General features: G+C 46.0%; 1 protein-coding gene across 1 annotated transcript in view; it reads right to left on the bottom strand.

The window, feature by feature from the left end:
• The window catches only part of LOC147025440 (phosphatidylinositol 3-kinase regulatory subunit gamma-like), a 210,175-nt gene extending 191,729 nt beyond the window's left edge, over positions 1-18,446 (bottom strand). Inside the window, exons 1-2 of the mRNA XM_085886401.1 lie at positions 18,294-18,446; positions 13,362-14,090 (exon numbers count right to left, since the gene is read on the bottom strand). Of these exons, the coding sequence (XP_085742527.1) occupies positions 13,362-13,719 (358 nt within the window). The 5' untranslated portion in view covers positions 13,720-14,090; positions 18,294-18,446. The remainder of the gene's footprint in view (positions 1-13,361; positions 14,091-18,293) is intronic.
• Positions 18,447-23,083: the final 4,637 nt, after the last annotated feature.

Below are 23,083 nucleotides of genomic sequence, written 5' to 3'. Positions count from 1 at the left end.
CACTCCGCTTTTCACTTCGCACGCAGGGTAATTATCTGCTTTATTTGCCCAGCGGTATCACTTGGAACATTTGGATATTTGGCAGAATAATTAATAATTTTACAAAATACATTCAAAAAAAAAAACAAGTTCACTGAGCAGAGCATGAAAGCAACAGATAAGCAATTAAAGCCAAAGTTAAAAAAAGGAAATTAAAAAAACAAGGGCATAGAAATGTATCGGATTAAAAAGTGTTGGCCATACAAAAAGCAATATTGTTACGAATCTGGCAGCCATGAGCACTCAACATTCAGGTCCCTGTAGCTCAGTTATTTCGTTAAGTAAATGTGGATAGATAGCTCCCTTTCCCCTATGTCTAATGGGAATTAAGTGTACGTGTACTACGAAGTTATTTTATAGATAGGATTTTTATCCCAACAACAACCCTCTGCTTTTTGCGCGCTCGCCGGTATGCGTGCGTGGGTGGAATTCCATGCCCCAGGTGGTGTGGATTTCACACCAAATATGGTCAAGAAGCGTTTTGCTCTAGCTTGGCCCAAATATGGGCACGGAGCGCTTCGTTCTGGCTTTGCGCCAAATAAGGGTATGCATCATTTTCCACCCAATGGGCGACGCGCGAACCAAAGCCGGGGTGGTCCTTCTCAAGAAGGTGGAGCCGCGACACGCCGTCCACTCAATGGGAGCAGGCGACGGGGGAGCGGACCCGAAAAAATGATGGGAAAGGATTTGACGATTACGTCCCGTCTGCTCGAGCGCGCGTCTGTCTGGGTCTGCGGCTGACTGCAAACCGCGCATCCGAGGCATCTCGTCTAGCGCATTACAACAAGCGGTTGACCATCTCATCATGGGATAACACCTCGTCTCACCTCCTCTGGGTTAAGCTGCCCTGGTCCGTTCTTTGCAACTGGTGCTCCGGGAAGTTGCGGTCCTCCAGCCGCGCAAACGCGGCCAGGTAGCCAGCAAGTTCTCTTCCCTCAGCTCATCTTCCCTCCGAGCTGAAGGGGCAATAAAGACCTTGAGGTCCATCTCTTCCTGGGGTATTTGTGTGTGCGTGTGTGTGTCCGTGGGCCCTGTCTCTAAGTAGTATTGTTTAAGGAATTGCTTGTACATTTGACTCCCTTTTTTATTCGGATAACTCTGCCCTTACGTGCTCCCCTCGTCCCCCGATTATTATAAATAAATCCCCTTTTGTTAAATGTTCCAGCTCGTTCCTGTGTTTCTTTAATTGGCTTAGCACGGTGCGTGTTGAGAAATAGCGAGGCAGTAAATTGTTCATTTGGACCGACAGGCCTCGGTGACCATCTGCTCGGGTTACACACAGTTCGAGCACAGTAACGGCTCGACCTGCTTGAGGACTGTCGAGGGTGTGAATTCCCTGGTAGCTTTACCGCGTGGGTACTCAGGTATGTTGAAGTTTGGCCATTAACCTTACCCCACGCAGTCGAATTATTGGTGATTCATGGTCCTGTAAGCGACCCGTGCCTTTCGGACTTATCCGAGGGTCACAACCTAAATTCTGGTGTGTTCGGTGGAGCCGACTCTACTGCTCCCTCTAGCGTCGTGCTCGCCACTGATACCTGGCCCCACAACAATATGACCTCTCTTTGTTTTAAATATGTGAAGATTTTTAAATATAAAATAAAGCAAACATAATATTGGCGCTCCAGAAAGATGGAGTCTTGTTGTCGACTGCAAGCACGTGCAACCCTCGACCCCCACCCCTTTACCCCGCCTCCCCAGGGTCTGGCTAGAGACCCCTATGTGGTAGAAACATCAGCCATGAGCCTGTTGTTCCCACGACATCATTCCTGAGAACGTTTCGACCACCGAGTGGTCTTCAACCAGGACTGATGAAGATCACTCGGTGGATATGAGCCGTGCCTGTTGGGCAACTACAGTAAACCAGTTTGTGGTGCCTTCATTTTGTATATATATATATATATATATATATATATATATATATATATATATATATATATATATATATATATATATATATATATATATAATCACTCCATACATTTCATGTAAATGACAGACACCAACACACCGACTATTGACATCTATCAAAGAAGGATCCTTACGCCGTGTAGAACAGTCATCGATTTAAAAGGTAAAATCGAAACTGCAAGACGGCCTTTTGAGACGGTAATAAAAGTAGTTTTGTTTGGCAATTCACTACTTGTACAATGTGACGACGTTCAGCAATAGCTGAAGGCCAATCAACGCTCATCTGCCTTCACTACCCCGAGCTCACATTTACATATTGCTTTTGGGCTGATGGGCGATGACCGACGACCACGAAGAATCGAGCTCACGGTGTGGTGATCATGATCCTCATGACAAGCGCGAGTTTGCTTCTTTGATGGAATGAAGACATGCAATCACAAGTAAACATGAACAGTGAGCTGCACTTCAAATCACGTCGGCAGGGCCTTTGGCATTTGTGAGCAGGAGCAACGACGCCGTTTCAAAACGCCCCATCCAGGGCCCCTTGTGCCTCAGACAGAGCTTATTATAGCTTCTGAGATGGATAAATTGCCCTTTTGTGGGTTCATTCCGGCCTGCTAAAAATTGCAAGAGCTCAGAGAACAGAACAGTGAAAAGAAATTGCATCTTTCGAAGAAATGTCAAAGCAAGAAAATAAATAAATATATATTTTTTAAAAATGGCACTTCTCTTCAGCCGACATCAAAACGTGCTGCCGGAAACACCGTTGCATTTCTCTTTTCACTTTAAGCATGAATTCGACCTGAAACGGAATCCAATGTAAATAGCACGAAGATTGCAACTTATCAAGTGCTGCAAAAAAGGTCGATAAAGCTGCAGTTAATAAACAACAACAAAGCAAGAAGAGGATAAACCCGATTGGTCAATAATTATAATTGGTGGCCAATTCTGAAGCTACCTTGAGACACACAATCGAATATTCTTAAAAAGTCATTTGCCAGACGGAGAAATAGAACTCTCAATGCCAAAGCCTCACAGCACGAGGCTGCTGACGGAGCCGGTCTGAGCTGCCACGGCCTGCAAAATAAGGCCCGAGGCAGAGAATAATGCACCACGAGCAAGGCAGGGCCGGCCGTACGGGAGTACCGTGGTCGAGATAAGGCAGCTGCAACGTTGCGACACACAAAATACTGACGGAGCACTGATGCACATGCCAGGGTGACCGAGTGCAGAGCAAACATCGGACGGATGCCCCCCAGGTACACTCAAAGCGTTAACCCTCGCATGAAGCACGTCGCTTCAAAAATCCCTTCAATTGCCCCGCAAATGACAATTCGAAAGACGATACTGATATTTTGTTGTGGGAAGATAAACAAGCAAGTCATCTTCTTATCCTTTATCCAACAGCAGGGCACGAGGGGGACAGTTTTTGGTTTGCCTTGCCAAACTGGATTTGACGTCGAAGGCAGACAGTCAAAAATTCGCAATGCAACTTCGACATGCAAGTGAGGAAGGCCTTGTATAGTAATCCTGCCTCACATTTTATGGCACGTACCACCACAAAGGAACACTTTTGTTCCCACATTATAATGGAACATGTTGAACAGTGGCATCCACAGAATAGGCACTCGGACTCGACGCAGCGAATCGAAGTTTTGCGTTGCGGGGGAAACATGGATCTGAAAACTTGCCGAGAAGCCAAAGCACAAATCCCCAAACACGGGACACCCTGAACTGAACGATCCGAGTGGTGTGATGGAAATACGAGCTAGTACTTCGATATCGGATAAATCTGCTACGAATCGACGGCTTAGGATTTCATGTGACGCCCAATGACAACCCCCTCCCCTCCTTCCCCGACTTCCCCCTCCATCAAAGCACTGGTTGTAGATGTTGGTGACTCGCAGACACGAATACATTTTGCAAATAGAACAATATTGCTGAACGTGATTAAAAGAGCTGCAATTTTCTAAATTGTTTTCCAATTTTCCAAACCGCCTCGATCGATGGAGAACACTGTGATAAAACCTCCACGACACACTGGCTCTGACTATCGGAATGTCAAAAATATCACATGGTATAGTAATGTTGAAGCCTGGTGTTCGCTTCGCGGCTCATGTGGCTGGCTTGGGATCTGAGTGCCCCGAGTTTGCGCCCCGTTGGCTGCTGAATTAACACCAGGTGGGGTCGACTCAGCGTGTCATCCTTCCGACGTCGGTGAAATGAGTACCCATGTAATGGGGGTAATAACCCTTCGGGGTGACCTGCATCGGAGTGGCGACCCGTCCAGGGCTGTACTCCTTGCCAATGAAACTGCCTCGGTCGCCCTGTGCAAATCTATGGCACGAAAGGAATGGTGTGTACAGTAATGTTGGCAGCAGTTACTGCCGATAATTAATTCTTGCACGTCCTCAAGATTACAACAAATGCACGAGGAGAATCACACGGAGGAGTATGGAAAAAAAGAGCAAGTTCGACTTCCTGAGCAACTCAACTTCCTGGAGGTTAGCATCTGAAAGGCAATCGACAATGAAACCTATTCCGCACAAGGTGCAAAGTGTTCAGCAGTGCATTTTTTCCTGCAGGCTGCCTCAAGCCAGCCGGACACTTGACAAGGCGTTTGGAATTCTTGGGAACGGATTTTGTGTTTTCTTGTTTCCAACAATATTTGAGCCAGTAAAAAATATATATATATATATATTATGGCTGAAAGTGTGTTGGAGTTGCTTGTGCAATGTTGCACAATCTCTTGAGAAGGCAAAGCACGACTAAACGCCACCGGTAGGAGTAGATACAGGGAAGTTGGAAACGTGTCCGGTGACGACGTGCATTGGAGTTCTCGCCTGATACGAGGAGGTATTGTGCCACGGACACAAAGGAGGTCAGAGAAGCGTTTAGGGACTATTTAAATGTAACGAACCGACGTCGGTGGGAATTTGCATTTTCAAGTTGAGAAGGAGAGGATAACGAAGCTGACTCTCTCACCGAGTGAAAATTCTTCGGTTTCATCCGATGAAACAGCAGCTTCACATTGGTCGTCATCTCCAACAAATCGCAAAGCGGTGAAACGGCACCGTTTGGGTTCATCGATGGCTTCACGTGCCCGAATCATCGTTCTTTGACGCCACTCTCATTTCAGGTTCCTTCAAAAAACCAAGTGCGGACCGTGTTTATTTATTTATTTTTAACGTGCTGCAGCGTTGCCTCCGGATGGCGTTTGAGACTTTCTCCATAAAAATAATTAATGGCATGCAGCAGCACTTTTGTTGTTTTTTTTTATCATCCGCAAACAAAGAAACTCACGATACAGTGGGATAAATTCCTGCGGAGGAAAGCAACATCACTCAAGGACTCACTTGCTTGGATGCAGACATTTTCTACTAACCTAATCCGTATGCTCCGGTCCTATTAGATCTCCGTTCAAATCAAATTAAAAATTAAAAAAAAAAGTCATCAAACAATCTCGGTTTCAACTGCAACTCAAGAAAAGACAAAACCTTTGCAGTTCATAACTGTCGGTTATAAGTGACATTCTTAGTTTTTTCCCAGTACGTATGATCGGCGAGACGAGGCTTTCGGCTTGAGGTTATGGGACGGATGGCCTTTCGGGTCATCACCGGGACGACGAACCGGTCCGTTCAGCCTGAGTGGCAAAGCAACGTTTCTCTATTCACTAAATAACCCTGTGCTTAGCCGTGCTACTGTATTGACAATACGGATGCTCAATTTCTGGATCAATACGACTCGATCATATCACCGATAATTATTTAAAGAAAAGTCCATCTGACATTGGATTCATTTTGATGAGGGGAAAAAAAAATTAAATAAATTTTAAAAAGGATGTTTTGATAAGCATGAAACCAGAGGACTCGGAACCATTTAAATGGTAGTTTGAAGCTTGCGTGGAGACAATGAGGACACGGACGTGCCTCGTGCAGACATTTTTATCGGGAAATAAAGAATAAACCGCACAGGGTCAACCTCAACACAGCGGGGTGCAACAAAAGGCCAGGATTCGTGTCTCCACTCGCTCATCAGATTACATGCCATAGACGCTGGAGTTCTTTGTTAGGCAAAGCCTCTCAGAATGCTTCTGCTGCCAAAGAAAAATGGGAGAAGAGATTGGAGGGGTTGGGGGAGGAGGTTGGCGAGGGGGGGAGGGGGCAGGAGGGGGGAGTACAAAAGGAAGGAGCAGTACTCGGCAAATACCCACAGTTGTGCCAGCATTTGTACGGTCTAATGGCTTGCAGACAACCTTTTCTGTTACTACAGTGTCCATGGAAGAGCAAGAGGGACATCAGCCAGTACAGAGCAATAGAAATGTGGAAAGCTGTTAACATTGAAAAAAATTTTTAAAAATTAAAAAAAAATTGGATGTTACAGGTAAAGATCGTCTCGCCGTCCGAGAATTACATGAAGGAGAAGCAACGGTCACAGCAGACGCTTCTCGTCACAAACAGACCCTTCATCGTCGAACGCAATTAGAATGAGCGAGTTGGATGTAATGCTTACAAGCACAGTGGGTTCTTGCTTCACCACCAATAAAGCCTTCATCCGGCATCAGGCGTCTCACCACAACTCAAAGGAAAGGAGAGGAAAGTTTCAAGGACACGTGGAAAAAAAACCCAAAAAGAAAAACCAGACAAACAAACATACTCCGTGCACAATGACCTGCAATGCACTAGCACGATTAGTGGCTTCACAAAAATTGCTCTTCAAGCACTGGCATGATCATGGAATTGCCGATAGTGTAAGATCGTTTGAAACCAGAGAGAACCTCAAGACGATGATATGAAATAGAATGAGAAAAATAAGAGGAATGTAAAGGAAGGAAAGAACGCCACAGACTTTGTGACGTCACGGTTCGAGACGTCCACTCCGAGTCTGCGAGCCCAGGCCGAGTCGTACCAAAGATTTGAATGGTACGTGCTGCTTCCTTACCCGATGCTCAGCATTTAAAAAGCATAGAGTACGGACAAACAGCCACGGCTTGGAAACCGTCGCACAGGCTCACTTGGCCTCATGGCATCCCGCTGTGTTGAAGCCCCTTGGAAGGTAACTCGTATTGTTATAATGACAACGGCAAGGTGTATGAAAGACAGAGGAAGGGATTAACATACAGGGTAACGAAAACTGAAAACAGATTGCGATATGCTGTCACGTGCCGCTCTGTTCCAAATTGACAAGACCTTGCCAGACGGACCGGGAGGATCAAACCAAAACTTTCCATTCCTTACCGCTCCTTTGCCTCCCCGAGGCTCTAGAATACAAGAATGCGGTTGGAACAAATACAGCTTCACAAAGCACTTTGTATGATGCAATAATTAAATGCTCCATAGCGTGAAAGTGGTGGAATTGCAGCGAGGCAAATAGATACATGTCATGTGATGAAAACACCCTGAATAAATACAGCCATGCCACTGAATGTGCTGCATTTCGTTTGCAGTCGCATTCGATGGTAAAACTTTTGTTCTGTTGATAAAGGAGTGCAGAAGATGCATCTTACGGCACGTCTCATTTTGGAAACAGACACCAAATAGTCATCTGTTTGCACTTTCCTGTCGATGTTATAAATTAAAATCGTTCAAAACAAAAGCCTGGTTAAAAGGTGACATCCTTGGTATCTGAACTGCCAGCACTGCTCATCCTGAATCAAAACCTGAACAGGATTTTCCAAAATAAATAAATTAAAATGTAGTTGTGGTTGGGAAGATCCGCATTGCAAAACGAGGGCACCACCAACCGAGATGGCAGAAATAAAACGTTAGGCCTCACCATCTGGGCTGGCAGGATGGCCTAGCGGTACGCACGCTCGCCTCTAAGCTGTCCAGCCTGGGTTTGAATCCCCACCCAGATATAGCCTGTCATCCTGGTGTTTCACAGGCAGGGTGATTCATCAATGCGTGTGCCGTCTCTCGGATGGACGTTAAACTGGACGTCTCGTCTTCTGGAAGTTAAAGATCCCACGGTGTCCTTCGCAAAAAACAGAAGGCGGTCTATCACCGGCACCCTGAGCAAATTACAAATTGCTGCCCTAACCGAAGTCGAAAGTCAGGCCTGGCCAGGCTGTTAGTGAAAGACTTGGGCCAAGCTTCCCCCGGCCAACTCCACAAGAATGTGGGAATAATCATGGCCTAAAGGAAAAAGACAAAGAAGAAGAGGCCAAATCATGTGCACATTGAAATCATATGGTACCCCCATCCTCCCCCAATGACAGGGTAAGTAACGCCTGGCACACAATGCCTGCACAGTCCCAGGTGACGACCACTAGGTGATTGATACATGGCACCTGAACCGAGCCTGCTGAGACACTACAGGATACCAGCTGGTGGTACCTTCAATTCTTTGAATACCCATCAGCATTTGAAAAATGAACCCAAAAGAGTGATTCTGTAGGTGACAAAAGCAAAGCAAATATTTAATACCTGTACTTCAAAACCAGATGCACCTTGCCTCAGCACAAGTATTCGGTAACCACCTCCAATCTCAGGACCAAATAAACCTTTTCCCAAACGCTGAGCAGTAAGGGCTCAAGAGATGTTGCTCGCAATGAAAACGAGAAGTTACGCGACATCGTACATCACATTTCGTCACACAAAATGGAGGCACAACCATCGAACCGAGTCTTGGGCCGGAATTTACACACAAAGAACATGCTGCACGGCAATCGCCAGCTGCGGAACCAATCGTGGAGGGTTTCTACGTGGCTTCTCTGGCAGGACGACGACCCGCTGGAGGAAGCGTGCTTTTTCCCTCATCGCATCGCTCGACTAATAAAGAGCAAAGCGATGGAGTGACAATTTGAAAAAGCAGTGCAGCCAGTCAAATAGTCCCAAATGACCGTCAGGGAGTGTGCCGAAAAAACGACGCCTGCTCCGTTTACACGTACCGACATCTTTCCAAGGTCAGTGAAATGGGTACCAGTGTACTGGTAGAGGTGCACAACATAAGCGGCACAGCCACGCTTCCAAGAAATGATAGCTATGTGGCAGCCAAAGCTGCCACACGCAAGAACAGAACAGAACAAATGAACGGCTCATCGTTCTGAATCGTTCTAAATGCTCCCAGTGCTCAGAATTCTCAATCCTAGATGCCATATCTTACAGGAAGAAGAAAATCTAAAGAATGGCAATGGGGCGGGCGAGGGCGAAGGTGAGTAGTCACCCCACAAGATGTAGTGAAAGCATTTACAAAGGTGAGGGATCCATTCCATGGAAGAGCATAAAAATTGAGATCAGGAAAATTTGTAGTATTAGTGATAGAACAAGAGGGGTGCAAATATTGTCGTGTCCATGCCGGTTAAGACCGACTTGGACGGATAACTGAACAGTTCTACCTTGGAGATTAATGCGCTCGCAGGATGGGAGGCGGCGAAGCAGGTAGACGCGCTCACGAAGACGGAGAAGGGTTTATACTCGAACCCACAACGAAGAGACAGACACAAGCAATCTTAATAAATCGGGGCTTAATGGACGTAAATCGAGTATTCATAAGAAGAATAAATCGAAGCATGAGGTAATGAAACGGGAGGTAATCTAAAGCCTAAAAAGTCGAGGCGCCTCCACACACAGTTACAAAAAACTACAAGTGGAAAAGATAAAACAAAATAAAAATCCCTCTCTTTATTCTCACGCTTAGCTTTGGGTCCAGAAGTGATCTTTTAGGAGGCTGGTGCCGCCGGAAACGTATTGTCCTGCGTGGGAAACCGCACCCAAAAATGGCGCCAAGCCGCTCTCTCGGCGTGAAACGTACGTGAGGTATTCGGTTGGCGGTATTCAACGCCAGAGCTCAGAAAGCGCATGGAAGCTTCTTTTCACGAGCGAATATGCCGACCGTTCCTCTCTTGCACCAGGTCCGTTCACCAAGATCGCCCACCTTCCTCCTCGACCATTTCTGAGGCCCCGTGATAAGGCCACGAGGCACGCTCTTCTTCCCTCAGAAACGCACACGCTTCGCGACTCAGCCGAACGGTCAATGGCAAGCGTTTTGCTCCAGCACGCAAATTCACCTGAGCACGAACACGAGAATCGTGCAGCCTTCTTCACCGTGTCAAGGGGAAGCCAGCGAGCTCAATCATTTTGGCCTCCAATCGTGTATCTCACACAACTCTCCTCTCCCCCGAACCTTCTTACCTCACGCCCATCCATCATCCACCCCAGGGCGTGGTTTGCTAGTTGTCGTTCCTGGAGGCAGGGTTTTTGCCTGCTTGGAAAGTTCGGCTCGGTTGTCATTATTTTAAGGACGTGATTCCTTTTTATCGCCGGTCTGCTAAATGCAAAAACATAGGAAAAGCTCACAGGGGGGCAATCACTTACTGGGAGAAATTGGCCTTAATCCCTACCTAATTAACACAGCACAGCCCCCCCCCCCCCCGTGAAGTGACACGTAACAACTTAAGCTGAGAGTTTCCCTACTTAAATTACATCGAGATGTGTCCTGCTCGTCCACAGACCATGCAACCCAAAACATACTATGAAGTTCCTCCATCTACCCCACAAACATAACAATAGTGTATATTGTACTTCCAAAAATCTTTCCAGAGAAAAGCGTCAAGCAATTGAAAAGTTACATAAAGTGGCCACCGAACAACAACTACAACTACTACTTCCTTTCATGCCAGATATAGCATAAGGCAGATATGACCTGGCATTGGCTTAGCGGTAATAATGGCTGGCTTATTGGGATCCTAGGGTCCTGAGTTCAAGCCCTGTGGGCCACTGAATCAACACCAAGTACTCATCATCCTTCTGAAGTCGGCAAAATGAGTACCAGCTGTGTTCTGGTAATAGGGGCACTGCATCAACAGCACAGCCACCTCCCTAACTGACAATGCAACCAACAGCCACAAAGCTACACACGAGTGTGTGTAGTGTCGGCAGATGTGATTTCCTTCCAAACAGTTGTGTCCTTTGTGAGTTTGAGTGCTTCAATCCATCCGATGTCCATTGGCTTCAAAATCATTGAAGATTGTTGATTTCCAAGTCCAAGGTCTTCCCGGATTTCTATCCCCTGCGCGTTTTCCAGTCGACTCATCTTGGGAGTCTGGTTCCTTCTATTAACAAATGTGTCCAAACCATCTCAATCGTCATCCTGTCAAAATTTCACATCCAGGTTTCTTTTTTTGCCAGTTTCCTTGAATCAGCGTTTTTAACCTTCATTTGACGGCTTATTGTCATAACTTTCCGAAGGCTCCTGTAATCCACGCGGTCAAGCATTCTTTGCATTTTATTCTTAACAAGCCACGTCTCTCCTCCATACAACATTGCAGATATGACGTTCTTATTGTAAACCCAGATTTCAGTCATCGTGCTGATTTTTGTTGTTTTTCCAAATTGTGACGTGACGCTGTAGCTTTTGCGATCCGAGATCTGACTTCATCTTCCTGGACTCCATCCTCAGTTACTGTGCACGTGACAAAGTCTATGGCTACATTGAATTGCATTCACGACAGGACACTTCCCCGTCAAGATCTTGAACTATTCTGTGACTCCATCTTCTGTTTTTATTTTTTTTGATTTTTTACAGCTTTCCAATCCACCATACATGTTCTCAGATATCCACACAAACTCACCTGATATACTGTAATGTCATAGTATACTCCATCGAGATTTCCTTTCGAAACTATCAAATGCCTTCTCAAGGTCTATCAAATTGATTAGAATAGTTTTCTGGAAGGCTCGGACTCCTTCAGTGATCCTTCCTAGATCTAGCCTCACGGAAGAGCGAAGAGACAGAGGGTAACAGGGGAACAAACTGACAATGAGAACAGTCAGACACAAGCAATGAACAAACAGCAAGGGAGGAGAGAGGAAGGGAGGAAACGCACTAACCAACAACTAAGCTGATTGGTTTAGGTAGTCTCAATGGGAGTAGAAAATATTGTGGGTAGGTTATGAGGGTTGGCATGAGATGGTGGTACACCACGTAAAGTGCTAGAATAAAGAGTGTGACTGAACAGCCTCAGGAAAGCAGTTCAACAAAAGGGAGAAAAGAGGAACAAGAGAGATGAGGGATGCCACAGCAAGTTTAGATTCTGGGACTTTAACACCATGAGGGTGTTATTGGAAGAACACATGCAACCTGGAGTATTTGGGCCCGGTCAGATTGCTGAGAAAGTAGATGCCTGAAGGACAGACAGTACAAAAAAAAAACAGAGAAAAGACAAACAACCAGAGGCCACCGACCTGTCTGATGTGAGAATAACAGGCCTCATGCTTCGGCCTCATTGCAAGAGATGCAATGAATACGATTGGTGAATTTAAGTGGGACATCATGACAGGAACATGGAGATGAGAAGGCATCAAAGTACATCAGTTGGCATAAAAAAGTCCAAAAAGGTAGCTCGCAGAGGAATGGAACATCTGCTGGTTCAGCGTTCCGTTCATGTTGACTCCATGAGCTTGGCTGCAGCTGACAGTGGTACTTTCAAGTCGAAGCTCGTGGGTGTTTTAAAGAATGCACTAAACCGCTAATCTTACACAATGCTGAGCACCGCCTCAATCTAAGGAAAAGATAACACACCTGGTGCAATGATCAGGCATAGTCGAGAGCTTAAACTCAAGCACATGACAAGTTTGAGTAACGCACAGGGTGGAAGAACTGATGGACCTAAAAAAAATTTCTGCCGACACAACTCAAACACGCACATCACTTTCTCGTCCGGTAACGTTAGCGTCAACCAGCTCACGGCAAGACCATTTTGATACGAACGGCCTCATGTTTGTGGATCCACGTCAAAACTGCCTCGCATGACACTGTCACTCAGCCCTACAAATGGCAATAAATATATTTGATAAGCCTTCTTGCAGTTCTCTCCCCCATCATTAGACCAGCCACCATATGGTACCTTCAGTACAGAGTAAGCCATTGTGTGCCTGTAAAATCAACGTCAAGGTATACTCGGATAATCCCAACAGAGCGTCGCGGCACTCAAGTCATGAACATTTCTGTGGTTAGAACGACCCTGGACAGGTTGTCACCGTAACACGGGATGCTCCAAGTCAGGGCAGGTAATTTGTAATTTGGTAAGGGTGTTGGCACTACCTTCGAGACACCTCGATAGGATACTTAATGTCCACCAGAACATGCTTGGATGGGACGCCCAAAATATTTTTCGAGGGCACAACCACTGGTGAAATTCCCTGCATGCAAAAACCAAGAACGACTCCCGTACAGTCGAGTTGGGAATGGAACCCAGCCGAGAAAGCTCAAAGACATTACTTCCGAGCTATCCTCGTAGTCCTAATGTGCCTGTACCTTTGCAAAATTATAAAATCAACAGCATAGCCGCACTTCATCAATAATATAAGTAGCAAGTTGAAATGGTAATTGTATCCCCATCAAATGTGCAATTACGAGGTGTAACAAAATCTGTGCCGATTTATCACAAGTAAAACGTGGACTCGACTTACCACTACCGCCCCCTTCCATGGCCGTTGCAGCTGTTGCGCCTTGTTCCAACCGAGCCGTGCCAGCACCGGGGGATGGGGCACGGGGCAAGGGCCGAGGACGTGCCTTGGAAGTGGGAAGGGCGACCTTCACCGGCCCTATGAACTCCACGTAGGTTCCTGGAAAATCTCCACGTTCTTTAGTACGTTCGTTCACACCCGTAATCCAGCCGAGTTCATGAGGGTGTCTTTCGGCTCCGTCCGATGCCACCAATGCACCTTGGCTCACTGTCAGCAAATCACCGACGAGCAGCTCGAGGTCTTCGTCGCGTTCCCGGTGGTATGGATAAAGTGCACGGTACTGAAATCCATCCGTCGACATTTTTTTGTCTCCACTTTACTTTCCTTCTGTCGGTTTAGAAACTTTGCACTGTCACCAACAGCCTCTGCAGAGCAGCAGGTCTTTGTTTAGATATAAAGTCAGGTTTATACCAGCATTTCTTCCCAGCTACAATACTTATCGATTTGTGGATTCCCTGGTATTTAGGAAAACACCCGGAATCTATGATTCAGTCACATTCGAGCAAATGGAAGCGGATATAAACCGCCTGCCTGTTTGTTTAACTCGAGAGTAATACAGACTCTCGCCAGCTATCATCGGCTCTCTAGGTAGCAAGATGTTCACCACTGCGATGTTCCCCACTGCATTCCACTGCTGGCCGATGTCTGCACATGAGGGTGGGTCCAGACGGCCTGCGGGAGAGAGACAACATGGAGCAGCAATCAATTTCACCAGCTCTAAAACTACAGCATTTGCTCCAGAGGCATGATCCCAACCCTATACAAAATTATTCAAACAAACTACTATTCGCAGATAAGACAAGTAGGCAGAATTAAAGATACCTGAAAGAAAAGCACACAAGTACAAGCAATGAGTTTTGTGCTTCAAAATGTAAGAATCACAAGAGTGGAATATACATATATATATATATATATATATATATATATATATATATATATATATATATATATATATATAATAATAAATGAGAGCAAATTAAAAAGGGAGCTCCGTGGGCTGGCAGTATCACCTTGAGGTTTGCACACTCGCCATTGAGCTCTTTTGCTTGGGTTCGAATATCGGACTAGCTACAAACTATTACCCTGGTGTTTCACAGGTATTATGAGGAATTGATGTGTGCGTCGTCTATCGGAAGAATGAAGGTGAGACACTCTGTGAAGAGTGTGGGCGTACCTTGATCTTGCTTTTACAGGCACGTAATGGCTTACTCTTTTCTGAAGGTACCATAGGCCATTGGGTGATGGCACAGAGAAACACAAGAAGGCTCATCAAATCTGATGCCAGATTTTGTCCAAGTTGCCAAGTGTTAGGCTGAGTGACATCATCTGCAACATGGTGAGAATTAGGGTTGATAAAGTTGTGGTGGTGATGGTGGTTAAAGCCTGGTGTTGGCTCAATAATTAGGGTGGTGGGCTTGCGATGCGAGGGTCCTGAGTTCAAATCCCGCTCGGTCGTTGAATTAACCCCAGGTGGGGTTGACTCAGCCCGTCATCCTTCTGTGGTCGGCAGGATGAGTACCAGCTTGCTGGGATGATTGAGCCATTCGAGTATCCTGCATCGGAGTGGCGACCCGTCCAGGATTGTGCCCAATAGCCCAGGAGACTGCTTTGATAGCACCGACGCTCAGCACAGAGTATGGTCCCAATGGATGGATAGCTGGTGATAATAGTAGTAGTGGTTGAAGAAACTACAGAGTTAATATAACACCTTATCCCATGTAGTCTTGAGAAACAAGGACATGGGTGGGATCTGCGAGCAGCAAATTTGATTGGTCGAGATGATGTAACATGCCATAATATTTTGTCCAAGTTCTGCGAAACGGAAGGGTTTTGAAAGTGCCAAAAAGGCGATTTGTGTTCTCCAGGGTTCAAGAATTTAATTAAATTTAAATAAAATAAATATTTTAACGGTTCAAGAAAAGAAAAAGTTTTTTCAAAAGTTTACTGCCGCTGATGCAGCGTCTTTTACACCACCTTATTTAACATCTTACATTAGCTGTTGGTGCCTGTTGTTTGTGTCCTTTATAATGTCCCTAAAAACAGGAAGTTTCTCGTTTGGAATGATTTTCCATTTTGTTTGACTATAAAAATAAAAAAAATTATCTCATTCCTCTCTGCACATGCACGATCGGGACAAATTCAGAGCCAAAGGACTGCTTGCGAAACTGCAGGTTCATTTTCCGATTAGTGTTCAAAATATAACATTGACTTGAAATCAAGTAGTTCCTCAATCATAAACTGACCTTTGTAGACAGACAGACAGACAGACAGACAGACAAAATGAACCGATTGCTAAACCGTGTTTTTTGCTTCGCATGTGCGCGGTTTTGGCCAAAAACAAGGAAATTATCTGTCCAAATTTTTGATGCAATTGAACACTGTGGTTTCAATCATCCACCACAGCAATTTCCTATTTCACCATTACATTGGTGGTGATACTTGAGCATTGTGGATATATACTGTGTATATATATATATATATATATATATATATATATATATATATATATATATATATATATATATATAAATATATATATATATATATATATATATATATATATATATATATATATATATAAATATATATAATCTGAGCCATGGATTCAAAATCAAGATGGTATCCAAACACCACATTCAAGCCAAAGTTCTTCAATAGACACCAGGAGGGATTAACCACACCAACAGATGTCTGCATCGTCCATGTCGTTGTCTGTTCAATGTTCTGGCTCTGTCACGAGTATAGTCCCTGTTTAAAAATAAAAAAATAAATAAATAAATAAAAAAAACATTCCACAATTTCAGAACAAGGCATCTGGTCGAGCAAGTCCAAAGTCAGGCGTACGGGTGAAGGTATGTATCCCGTTCAAAGTACAATACGCACCATTGCATGAACATATGCTTGTGCATCGGCATAATTTTTCAAAAGCCTACCACCAAAACCGGGAGACAACTTCCATGGCATGTTAAACGCAAAGAACGGGGTGTAGTGATACCTACGTATACAAAGGGAGATAAGAAGAAAAAAAAGTGCCCGGACGACAAGGGTACAACATTTCCAGGTAGGATTTGAAGACACACAGTGGCACATCAAGTAATTTGGGCTTTTTACCGTTTTCCAAATTTTGTATATCTAAAAGGTCGAAAGGAAGGGGGGTGGTGGGGAGGGGCACAGAAGACAAAGGCACGTGTGGGAGGAAGAGAAGGAACATTAAGGTGGTTTTAAGGAGATATAAATAAAGGGAACAAAGGGAAGGGGACAAATTGGACAAGACAAGGAGAAGGTAAAGTCAAAATATCTGCTATTTTACTTTTCGCCATTGAAGGGACATTTGAACTTCAAATAAAAACTTGGGATCATATTTATCATGGTCAACTGCAAGTGATGCATGCAAACGGAGAATGAAGAATAAAGAGGTGGGGAGAAGTGAGGGACGTACATTCAGAAGGCACAGAGGGAACTGGGGGGACTGCAGGGACAAAAAAGGAGAATGATGGGGATAGATGGGACAGACACACAGGGAGGGGCAGAGGTGGGAGAAGGATGTACGGCATGGGAACACAGAATGGTGGAAGCCAAGAGGGGGCATGTGGGCACAATGGGAGAACATGGGAGGTGTGGCATGCAAGGACAGCACACCATGGGCACATAAAGGATTGTCAGCGCAGGAATGCCAGAATGTTGGGGTAGAGGGGGTGGGGTAGGCAGGAAGGGATGCTGTGGCTACATGTTGGGTATGCTAAAGCAAAACCACTGGGACACGTGACGGCGGTGGCATCAGTGTACACCAGGGGAACGACGAAGGAGGCATGCGAGTAACCTGGAAGAGCGAGTAACCTGGAAGAGTGACAGCAAAGGCAGTGGCAACTGATGGTGGGGCACAGGGATGCGGGTACGCAAGCAGGGTGACAGCGTGGGCACTGGTTATGGTGGGGAGAGCACACCGAGTGCAAACGGGGACCACGGGGGGGGGGGCACACCGAGTGCAAACGGGGACCACGGGGAGGACATACAGAGTGCAAACGGGGAGCGCGGGGGGGGCACACAGAGTGCAAAACGGGGGCCGTGGGGGGCACACCGAGTGCAAACAGGGACGGTACGACACTGGTGGAGCACGGTGAGCGGACATGGGGACAACACGGTGAGGGGACACGGGGATAACGGGGGAGCATGGTGAGGGGAGACGGGGACAACGGGGGAGCACGGTGAGGAGACATGGGGAGAACAGGGGAGCACGGTGAGGGGACACAGGCACTATGGGGGGGGCACGTTGAGGGGACACAGGGACCATGGGAGAGTGACAGTGGAGGCACATGCGGTCAATGGTAGTGTAACCGCAGGGATACACAGGTGCCCCGGAGCATCCACAGCAAGGGCACGTATGGACCATGAGGGGAGGGAGTACGGGAGGGGGAGAGCACACGGGGACCGTGTGGGGGTGGGTTGGGTTTTCGGCGAGGGCTCGTGTGGTTTGTGTGGAGGGGGGCAAGTTGCGGATCTGCGTGGAGGGTGAACCGGGGAGTACGTAGCAACCTCGCGGGATGCTGTGGGGTGAGGGGGGCACGCTGTGAATTGGCGGGAGGTTGCAGGGTGAGGGGGGGCACGGTGGGCGAAGTACGGGGTGGGGGGGCACGGTGGTGGCACGCGGGCTGTTTGGGGAACACTTCGCGGGTATAAGGGGAAACTGTAGAAGCACAACGACGGCTCCAACTCGAGCAAAAACTGAAGTGAATACGTAATGAAAAGCGGATGCACAAGGACAGACGGACAGGACACAAAAGATGTAAACGGATTAAAAAAAAAGAAAGTGTCGGACAAAGGAAGATAAAGAGCAAAGAGAAAGCAAAACAAAGAACAAGAGAAGATCCGACTTACGGCGCTGAAGGCTTAAGGTTTGTCTGCAGTGCGGAGAGAACTCCACGCCATGTTCGAGGGTCGAGCAAGATGGGAGAAGGCGTGGCGGGGGGCGGGATGACAGGAGAGGATGACGGAAGGACAGAGGGAGGGAGGGAAGGAGGGACGGACGGACGGACGGAGTCGAGAAACGCCAACAAACTCGAAGAATCATTTATTTAAATTCCCCGTGCATCCAACTTTAAAATGTCATCGATTCGTGCGCTTTGTGAGTCTTTCCCTCGTCGGACAGAAAGCACGTCCGAGGAACCGAGGCACGGCATCGTGAGCCCCGAGGCGTGCACCCACAGGAGGGGGGAAACTCGGACCACACGAACTGCAGCGTTTTCCTCATGCAACTTGATGTTTGTGAAGGAAAAGGAAGAGGATTTATGAGGAAGTGCGTGTTGACGGAGAACAAGTCTCCGCCGAATGCAGTTTCAGTCCGATCGCAATCTTCTTTCCCCGTCAACGGGACCACGTGGTCCCGCCATCACGTCACGTGACCCGCCCTGACGCGTGGACTGCGGTCCTTGCTTCTCATTAAAAATGCACGTTTTTTTTTAGTCCGCAAGTGTATGTTCACAACCTCGACCTATTATTTATATATATATATATATATATATATATATATATATATATATATATATATATATATATATATATATATATATATATATATATATATATATATATACATGCAACGGAATATTATAATGGTCTTCATCTTTGACCGCAGACCCATGCTGATCTTTTTTCCCCGTTGAACGCCTTGAGGTAAGTGACTGATTGGTAAGGTCTCTCTGTCTCTCTGTGTCTGTGTCTGTGTCTGTGTCTGTGTCTGTGTCTGTGTCTGTGTCTGTGTCTGTGTCTGTGTCTGTGTCTGTGTCTGTGTCTGTGTCTGTGTCTGTGTCTGTGTCTGTGTCTGTGTCTGTCTCTCACACACACACACAATGAATACAGAGCGAAATTTTAAAGGGTGACGTGGGAATTGTGTGCAAAACACGTGCAGTGAGTTAATGAGAGCACGAAGGTGGATGGAGGAAAAATAAAGAAATAAATTCCATCCCAATGGGAAGATTCAGCAAACGCACACACACACACACGCACACGCACACGCACACGCACACGCACACGCACACGCACACGCACACGCACACGCACACGCACACACGCACTCACGCACTCACGCTTCCCAACACTACATCTTCTTTTATGTATCATCGGATGCAGGGTGACGTCATTGCCTGGGGGCGTGGCTGTGCTGCTGATGCAATGCCCTGTGCCGGTTTGCGCAGGAATTTGGAACTTGTTCAGGATGCCGGCGATAACGACTTCGCGCGATCTTGAGTTCATCCGTCTCTTTACGCCGGCAGACGGGTGCCCAGCTTATAAAACCTGAGCAACGCCAATCCCACAGGTAACCAGTCTGGCCGAGAATGAAACCCACATTGCCAGGTCACAGGTAAGTGTGTGCTGACTCCGCACCAGGCTGCCGAACAACCGATACAATGATCACGCAACCCTTCATGAAATTGTTTGAAACACAAGACCAGTAAAACAACACAAGCATGTGACAACAAACACGTGAGTATTAATGAGTTAACCAACACACAAGATTGCGTCACGCTTTTGGATTTTTTTTTTCAGGTAGGACAAGGAAATGTGAGGATTTTAGCAAAACAATTGGAATATGACAAAAGCTTTTTCACATCAAACAAAATGAATCAAACATGAATACCCCCCCCCCCCCACCACCCCTGAAGCTAAGCTTTCATAACAAGCCAGAAGACTGATTTTAAAATATTAATAAATATTTTTGATGCCGTTCCAAAAATGAATAGATCAGCCTCGGGTACCGCTCACCGCAATGATGCAACTTCCCTACCGTGTGGTGCCTATAATATAAAGTCTACTCCCCCCCTTTCAAAATTTTCACCTTTTGTTTCCTTATAACCTGGAATTAAATTACATTAAATCAGACTTTTTTCCATCTCTATTAGTACATCGTAACCAACAGCTTCCAAATGAAAAACAAATTCGACAAATTTCAGAAAATTAATTAAAACTACAAAATTACAAGATCTTGGTTGGATAAGTGTCCACCCTCTCCCCCCCCTCTTATAAGAGCAATTGTAAATTGGCTCAGGTGTAACCAATCACCTTCAAAATCACACACCAAGTTGATTGGCCTCCACTTGTGTTAAATTGTGGTGATTCTGATTATTTCAGAATAAAATCAGCTGTTCCTATAGGTTTCCTCTGCTGGGTTGTGCATTTCACATCAAAGGCTCAACCATGAGCACCAAGGAGCTTTCAAAAGACTTTTGGGATAAAGTCATGGAAAGTCACAGATCAAGGGATGGGTATAAAAATATTTCAAAGGCTTTGAATATCCCTTGGAGCACAGTCAAGACAATCATGAAGAAGTGGAAGATGTATGGTACCACCAACACGCCGCCTAGATCAGGCCGTCCCTCCAAACGAGATGACCAAGCAAGGAGACTGATCAGAGAGGCCACCAAGAGGACAACGGCAACTTTGAAATAACTACAGGATTTTATGGCAAAGACTCGTCACTGTTTGCATGTGACAACTATATCCCAAGAGGGTTTTGAGGCTCTATAAAAGGCTGTGCAGAGAGCTTCTAAATGAGGGAGTAGAAAGACTGGGAGGATCGGAGACTCAGAGATTCGAAGCTTCAGAGGGTTTATGGAATTTGTTGGGGGCTCGATTATTATTATTCACATGAACGCGAGTATCCTCTCATCCTTCTCTCCGTCATTCCTTTTGCTTTGCTATATCACTCACATTTCTTCCTTTCTCTCTCCTCTGCACTTTATCTCATTCATTTCTTGTTACACCATTTGTTCTTCATTATTCATTCTTTCTTGCATCTTCTGTCTCTATCCTTTCGCTCTCTTCCTTATTTCCTCACCTTCTGCCCTTGTATACTGCACCTTCGTCTTCACGTGCCCATGCATGCGAGGTGCGTCGCTGGACCCTTCACCTCATCGACAGCACCAGGGCGTCCTGCCTGGAGACATTAAATACACGCTGGGAGTGACGTCACAGGTCCACGGGGATAGGCCGGTGCCATGGCTGTACCAGGAGCAGGAGGGGAGCAGAGCGTGGAGGGTTCCAGTTTCAGTCACGACGTGGGAGCCAGAATCAACAAGTGTGAGGTGTGCGGGGGTCCGTCCTATCCCCATCTATTTTTCTCGATCCTCATCTCATATTATGTGCCAATCATTCTTTTCCAATCACTCATCTGTCCTTTCCACATTGGATGCATGATGCCGGCCATCCTGTAGTGTAGCGTATTAAGTCACTGATAAGGTTCCGAAGGCGGGTCTGTCATGTCGAGGATATTTTGGGAATGTATACGTGCTTTGATTAATTGTTGTGTGTATGTCATTTCATCGTTATCTCTCCTTGTAATTATTGGTGTGCCTGCCACTGTAAATACCTGCATTTTTATTACTGTCACTAAAAGCCATTTCCTCAAGAAACTGTGTCCTGACTTATGTTGTCTGTTCTGATGGTGGCAAAAGACTGCTGAGGCATTTGGCCAGTGTGATTTATTATCTAAATTCGATCTCAGATGTGATTACGCAATGTTGGTTCCACTCGACTGACTGATTAAGGTCTGTTGCCTAACCACCACCACTGGCACGGTTCTCCTTTTTCCTCGCTTAACTCACCGGCACGATAAACCGACCTTGGGCGTGAAGATCCAGCCATAGTTGAGAGAGGCAAACAACATCAATGGTCTCTTAAAGACACTCCGTCTTCTTGGAGTTACCCAGAGGCGACGTCCGTCACCATATATTCTAACACTTAGCCCATATTTGGCAATGGCAGACTTTCCAGGATGGTTGCATTAAAAGGTCTTGCAGTGTTCATTGATGCGTTCGCCCAAGGTCCTTCCGGTCTTTCCTCCATATTCAGCCCCAAGGACACAGGTAACTGTGTAAATCACTCTGGCCAGTCATTCTCGTGCAGCATATCTTTGACCTCGGTCAGCACCTGTCCGATTGTATCTGCAGGTTTGAAAATCACCCTCCCTCCAACTGACCTCAATACTCTTCAAATTCTTTGGGACACTCCTGGCACCAAAGGTAACATGCAAAAACCCTTTAGTTGTTCCTGTGATCTGATCCTGTTATTTGGGGTAGACAAGACCATTCCTTTTTGATCCATGGAGTTGTTCCTCATAGGCGACTTTGATGGCAGGGAACTCGCTGCAATCCTTTCGCAAGAAACGTCCAAGTGGTTATTGACTCTTACAATCACAATCATTACATTTCTACCAATGTGGTGATCAGCCTTGCACTCAAGGATACTTGTATACCCTGGCAGCACCTGCTGTTGAAGATGCCTATCTTACATATCAAGTTAACGATCATAATCCCGAAGGCGAAAGAAGGGAACTTGCACATATGGCATGTGTCGAACAACAACATTTGGAACTATCAGTGTCCTTTGATAGGAATTACAAGGACCTCACTGGACAATGGATAAATGACACAGTAAATGTGACTTTAACCTGGGATCCGAGCATCACGAATTATATGCTCATGGGAACAACAAGCAGGCCAACCCAGATTGTCAAGTTTAGCTTCATCAGCCAGAGTGGACATTTCCTTGAAAAATGCATTTGTCTTCCATTAGCATCTCAGTATCATGTGGCAAGTGCATCCCAGGAAGCCACCAAAGCTTTTGACTAATCCCCATTTGGGAACGATTATATCTGTAGCGGGGACCAGTCA

This window comes from Eptatretus burgeri, chromosome 6, assembly GCF_056783735.1.
Source record: "Eptatretus burgeri isolate ZD-2024b chromosome 6, Ebu_testis_v1, whole genome shotgun sequence".
Classification (NCBI taxonomy): Eukaryota; Metazoa; Chordata; class Myxini; order Myxiniformes; family Myxinidae; genus Eptatretus; species Eptatretus burgeri.
The sequence above is the reverse complement of the archived record's forward strand: the minus strand, read 5'-3'. Positions and strand labels throughout refer to the sequence as shown.